The sequence below is a fragment of the Chamaea fasciata genome, unplaced genomic scaffold (genome assembly GCF_029207755.1).
Source record: "Chamaea fasciata isolate MVZ Bird 193981 ecotype frontalis unplaced genomic scaffold, bChaFas1.0.hap1 SCAF_3, whole genome shotgun sequence".
NCBI lineage: Eukaryota > Metazoa > Chordata > Aves > Passeriformes > Sylviidae > Chamaea > Chamaea fasciata.
Genome location: NW_027094088.1, coordinates 100346917 through 100353398, shown reverse-complemented (window position 1 = coordinate 100353398; position 6482 = coordinate 100346917). Strand labels below are relative to the sequence as shown.

General features: G+C 36.4%; 1 protein-coding gene across 3 annotated transcripts in view; it reads right to left on the bottom strand.

Moving 5' to 3' along the window:
• Positions 1-290: 290 nt before the first annotated feature.
• LPIN1 (lipin 1) overlaps positions 291-6482 on the bottom strand; it is an 81932-nt gene continuing 75740 nt past the window's right edge. For all 3 annotated transcript variants that reach the window (XM_066179940.1, XM_066179941.1, XM_066179942.1), the window contains 2 exons: positions 4669-4772; positions 291-3819 (listed from right to left, as the gene is read on the bottom strand). In XM_066179940.1, the coding sequence (XP_066036037.1) occupies positions 3660-3819; positions 4669-4772 (264 nt within the window). In that variant the 3' untranslated portion in view covers positions 291-3659. The remainder of the gene's footprint in view (positions 3820-4668; positions 4773-6482) is intronic.

Genomic DNA, 6482 nt, shown 5'->3' with positions numbered 1-6482 from the left:
ACTGTTCCAATTTGCTCCAGTTCCCATCTGGTTGCTCTTGGCTCCAAGGTGCTGTTCCCATGTCCCAAAACAGCCAGAGCCCAGATCCTGGCCCCATCTCCCTCAGTTAACTCTTTGAGTTTTAAAAGGCTCTGCATAAAGCATTGCAGCTGAACAGCAAAAATGATGTAAGTTACACTGGATAGCCCCAGTAAGAGACAGGCAGTGGACACTGGAGATATAAAAGCCATGCTTTATAGGTTCAGGAGTTCTGCAAAAGCACTCTGCCATTATCAAAGAATACAGAAACAGAAAAGTCAGGAAAAAATTTATTTTTGCCTTTATTACAATATATATTTCTACCCTTGTTGCATTCAGTAGATCCAAATGAAGTGTTAAAACTATTTTCATCACTGCAGTAGCACATACATATACAGAGTAAACACTGTATATAAATAGACTTTCAAATAATAACAAACCATATCTACAAATAAAAAATACCCAATACCTCTTTCTCCTCCTTCCCCAAATTACAGCAGTAACATTTTATCTTCAGCATGACTAATGTCACAAGTACAATTTTCTTTCCCTCCTATGACCCATCTAGAGTGGTGTGGTCACCAGCATCAGAAAAATAAACATTAGTTACTCTTCACTGCTGCATATTCTAGTTTTTGTGTACTGTATGAATAGAATTTACTATGATTTAATGTGTCTGTATACTTAACATATTGTTTCTGTAACAAAAACCAGCATTACACCACAAGCAAGGTTGATTTTTTTTCTCTTTCACAGAAAGAGTAGCAATTTTTTAAACCATACCTTTTTCTTCTACATGAATTAACAACACAGTTTAAATATTAGCTAAACTAATTCAGCTACCAAATCAAAATGTTTTATACTTTCTGGAAAAGTATGGTGATGTTTCTAGCAGATCAAACCCTTGATTTTCATGTAAGTGTCTTTTTTTGTCACTAACTTTGACAAAAGTTACAGCAACACACATTCCTGACACTGTTCAGCTGTATTTCAATTTCAGATACAAAGGGGGATGCAGCAAGTCAGAAGTGAAGTGCTGAATGTCACAGAAAAGTTGGTCAGAAGGGACCCCTGGAGGTCATGCAGTCCAACTTCAGCCTTGAGGCAGATGGTTACCAACACTAGATCAAGTCAGCCATAACCCTGTTAGACCAAATCTTGAAAAACTCTGGGACAGATTCTACAGCAGCTCAGGGTAACCTGTATCAGCACTGCACTGCGGCCACAACCTCACAGAATTAAAACAGTCCCACATTCACTCTATCATTTGGTTTTAAATACAAAAAGCAACAAACAACCCCGTATTGCCTATTTATTAAGTTATAAATAAATATATCAAAGGCTTTAATTGTGGAGAACTTTCAGGGACCCTCTTTTCTGGTGGGAGCTGCTGTGCATAGTATCTTGGGAAAATAGAATTTAAGTACTGTTAAGGATAAAAACCACAAAACTGACAGCCTCTCACTGAAGAGAAGGTTTGGTTTTGTTTTATTTTATATATTTTACAAAATAAATGGCTTGAAATAGGCCTTTACCAAAACTGAATTTAAATAGGATGCAGCTAGTACATTCATCCATTTATTCAATCATTAATGACAAGTATTAATAGATAATTAAAGGAAAGTGTGGCTATATTTAGAGATGCAACCATCTCAGTTTGGCAATCTGCAATCCCCACTGATTGTCTTTCAGAATATTTCACATTTCTTACACCTTGAAGTAAAATAATATTTGCATTTTGTTAAACTTTCAAGAGAACACAATCAGTTCTGAGTTGTCAAACACTCATTTCTTCCTCTTTCTGTCTAATCTTGGTATGTCCACCTTGCCTGAAGTAGCAACGTTCATGTGAAAGGAAGACTTAGAGAGCTCTCCACTGCCCACGGCAGCTATATAAAGCATTGCACTCGTTTTCATTACTATTGAAGGCACAGAGAAATTATAAATGGGCCCACTAACATCCCAGAAAGTCTTCAGCACTAAAATTTAGAAAACCCCTACCAGAGTTACCATCCTATCTACATTGCTATCACTCTTGACACACAAAACCAGAATGTGCTGTCACAGAGCAAATATGTTACAGAGCAGCCATTTCCAAATTTCTGGGTGAAAGCCAACAACCATGATCAAATCTTAAAATTTCTCCTGGACCACTCTGCCTTCCTGTTATTAAGCTCCTAAGTGAAAACACTACAAAGCAGTTGCGAAACATGTACCATGGCCTCAGATCACAATCTGGCAGAGACCATAGCCTGTGAAACACCAGTGTAGTCACACTGAAATACAATGCACATAAAATCCCATGATGCCATTTTCAGCATTTCAGAAAGCAATTAGACTTTTCAGTGTATTTCAAAAGGGAAAATAAAGTTTCATTCCTAACTACAACACACTTGAAATCATTTGGCATGTGGGCACTTGAAGTCCATATTTTAAGTACCACACTGTGTAAAGGCAGACCACTTGGAAAATGTTATCAACTGATCCACAGTATTGTTTTTAGTGCACACAGTTCAATCTTAAGGCTGTCAAAAGCAGTATCTACAGCTTGTGTCTGGATAAATAAGGAAAAAAAAGAAAAATTAGAAGGTTTTTATTACCTTAAAGGAGAGTAAATTGCACTAAAAGTATCCATTCTTTATGATACAAAACAAAGCAAAAAAGTCCACATAGTAAAAAACCTGAGATGCATCATTCACCAGCATCAAAATTCACATTTTAACCAAAATAATATTTCAAACAAAACTATTCCATTTTGATATTTTTGGCTCAGTAACAAATCTTCAACCTCAGCACACTGTGTGTAGGAAAGATGTGTTTACTGAAAATCACCCACTTCATTGAGGTGGGCACTATCCACAGAGGCCTGTATCTTCCATTTACACAATTACCTGAATCCAAAAAGCTACTCTTGAAACATGATAGTTCTCAAACTGAGAAAGACTGGAAGAATCTGGCCACCCTATTTCATTCACTTTCTATTTAGATTACATATAATTTATTTCCTCAGAAATGTCCCATGTCAAAACAGGCTGGAATAAATCATACACAGCTCAATTGGTTTTGACAGCTACACTGATTTACATCTGCTGAGGATCTAGACCAGTAATTAACTCTTAAACAAACAGTTGTTGGTCAAGCAAGGGAAGAGGGGAAGAATCATTTGCTCCTTCAGAGAGAAGAATTTTGATATACAGATTGCAATCCCTGTCAGTGTCACCAGATAATTTCAGGAACGGTGATCACCTTCAGCTCCCTTACTGGCAAGGGTTCTGACAGGATGGAAGATGGCTTCAGTGATGCAGAACAGACGTGGAATCACTTTACAACCTTATGGCATGTTTAACTGCAACTCCAACATCACTGCACTTTTAATTGACCTTATATAATGAAAGTGCATGGCAAAATTTGAGGAGCTGGGAGAGGACCTAGAAAAGCAACTCCTATTCCTATCAAGACTCCACTTGTCTGAAACCTGACTAATAATGAAAAAGCATTCCTAAGTTTGCTCACAACAGAAGAATAAAATGTTCACAACTTCACAGATTCCAACTGAACTGTCAACAGCAAAAGCCAAGTGGTGTCCTTTCAACACAAGCCAACCCATTCTTTCAGGTGAGACCAACAATGTGGAGATGGAGTTAAGATGAGGCTGGATGAACATCCTGAGTTTCAAATGGTGGCAGAGGTTCTCTCCAGTAGGTGAACTGGCTGTAGGTGTCAGAACAAGGGAAGTCTGAAGAATGACTTCTTTTCAGCAAAGGGAAAATGTGATCTACCACTTCACAGAGTCTGACATAGCTGGAAAATAAAAAAAATTAAAGAATGCTGAACCATTTCAGATCATCTTTTTTTCAACTTTTCCAAAGTCCTCAACCACTAAGGCACAACTACATTTACAAACAGACAAGGTGGACAAGTCATCCTCCTCAAACGAAAAAAACTAAATTTAATTTTGGTGCCTAGCTTTCAGAAAGGTTTCACAGTTAGGATAAGAAATTCATTCTAATCCGTTATTCTAACAAATGAGACTTACCTAGTGAGAAACAGATGCCATTTTACACTCAGATCATCTGCTAAAATATTCAAGCACCACATTCTGCTTCTCCCTTTCTGTCCAGCTTGGCTCAAGCAGCTCCCTGCTCAACTGATTACATATATTTTATACACATATGGCTCCCCTTCAATTAAGGACACCAATACTTAACATTACTAAAAGCCATTCCAGTGTTAGGGGCTACCAGTGCCTAAGCATCTTGCTGGGAGCACTTGACCGTCTCTTCAGATTTGTTTTCTGGCTCTTCTAGATAGGAGATCCAGGAAAAGGAAATTTTTAAAGGGCCAGGAAAAGGCAGATGGCATCAGCAAACTAGTGAGTCTCATTTTTATGCAGACTAAATCATCCACTTCTAAATCTTTTACATGATTAAAGTAGATGAAATATATTATACTAAGTACAAAAAAATTCTCTCTATCAGTTTAACTGAAGGAAAGTGGAAAGTCTGTATTTTATTCTAAATATTTTTTGTTTAGTTTTAAGTATTTTAAGGAATCTTTAATTGCTAAAATTGAATGGACCTTTGGGCACCTTGAGGTTAGCATAGCAAATTAATTTAGTCCATAAAGTATTGGGGATAAGAGATTACTTACGATGAGATGTTTGTCTTTGCATGCTCTTGTATAAGTTCTCCTTTGGGGTTAACTGTAAATATCCTGTTTAAAGAAACCCCCACTTGTTTGTATGAATAAACATCCTAAAACAAATATAAAAGAAGAAAAGTCGAAATTCTGTCTTTGAAAAATCATGTGTAATCTTGCTGCAATATATTACACAAAAAAACATATTACACAGAACTGGTACTAAATTTACCTAGTTATTGTGTGCCTGAAATTCTCCATTATGTTACAAATGAGGTCAATCTAATGAAATGTTCATGAAACAGACAATTTGCTGCTAGGTAAAAAGTTTGCCACTTCAGTTTAAACTGTTAATCAAAATCATGTTCATTTTTTCAGTAACTTCCCTTGACACAACAATAACATTCAGTAAAGAACAAATGACATTTGGTGTAAGAGCATTAGCACCTTCACTTTTCTTTCAGAGAATATTTAATGACCTGTGTGTGTTGTACCAAGTATGTTACAACAGTGTGCAGACGTTAAGATGTAACTGACACATAAAAAAGGAATTTTTTTTTTTTAAGGACAAGGTCACAAAGTTCATAACAAATATATCTATACTAAAGCCATCACTTAGCTCTTGAGATTTGTGGCATATTCATATGTGATGCTCCATGTCAGAGCAAGGAGAAAAGAAGGGAAAGCAAGAAATATATGCCAAAACAGCAGCAGCGAGGCCCAGCAGGTAACACAGAAACAATTATGGGAAGTACAATTAGAAGTCAGAATTAAGAATGCCTTCTAAGAAATTCAGATTGTTAAGGAAAACAATAAATAAATTTTGATCTGTTCTGAAGAAAAACTTGACAAAACCAACGTTGAAAATATCTCCCAGAAGATCAGAGTAAAACCGATTTCCATTTTGCTAATGTAAGTCATGGTTTTAAAAGCCAAGATGGTGAAAAACCGGAATGTTAATGAAGCAATAAAATTTATTTTTATATCCATATTGTAAAGACTGTTTTAAAAAAATTAAGTAACTGAACAAAACTGAAGAGAAGTCACTTCAAGAATTCAGCATCATGGCAGTCCACGCACTGTCTATACCTGTAACACCAAGTGTACAGAAATTTCCCTGAGTTTGTTCTTGCAAAAACCAAACCAAATATAGGAAACCCAGAGCAGAAAACTGAGAAAGCTGTGATCCTGAGCTATACAAAACACATGGCACATCACACACCTGAAGCCTGCACTCTGGCAGCAAGCACAGGAGTGAGCTACCAGTAATTACTTTAGAAAAAGTAATTTACTGTTTTACTTGAAATTTTATGAAAATAAAATCATTATTTTAATGCATGTTTCCCTGAGGTTCAAAAAAAAAAATAGAACTAAATGTAGTTATTATCCATAATACAACATCACAGATGTTTTTAAAATGTTATTTCATAATCATATGTTCAAAGCTGCCTTGATAATGGAAACTAAGCTGCCTATAATATAACAATTCAATACAGAAGTGGGATAGTGAGGACCTCTGTCACCTCTGACACAATGCCTTTAAAAAAGGGATAATCACATGCCAGGGTTCCCCCTCAGCCCAAGCCCAGGAGAATGTTTTCTTTTCTAGATGTATAATAGCATTCTTTGGTCCAGGGCAGGAGCAGGAGCCTTCTACAGCCCAAATATCCAGTCTTCCAATGAGTGACAGAGATCTGTCTTTCCTTCTCTATGTCCAATATATCACTTTCCATACAAAGTAGAACCTTTTGACTTCAATGGGACATTCAAGATCTTTTGAGTGTACTTGGAGTTTGAAGTGTAAGTCCCACGAATATTAATCTGAA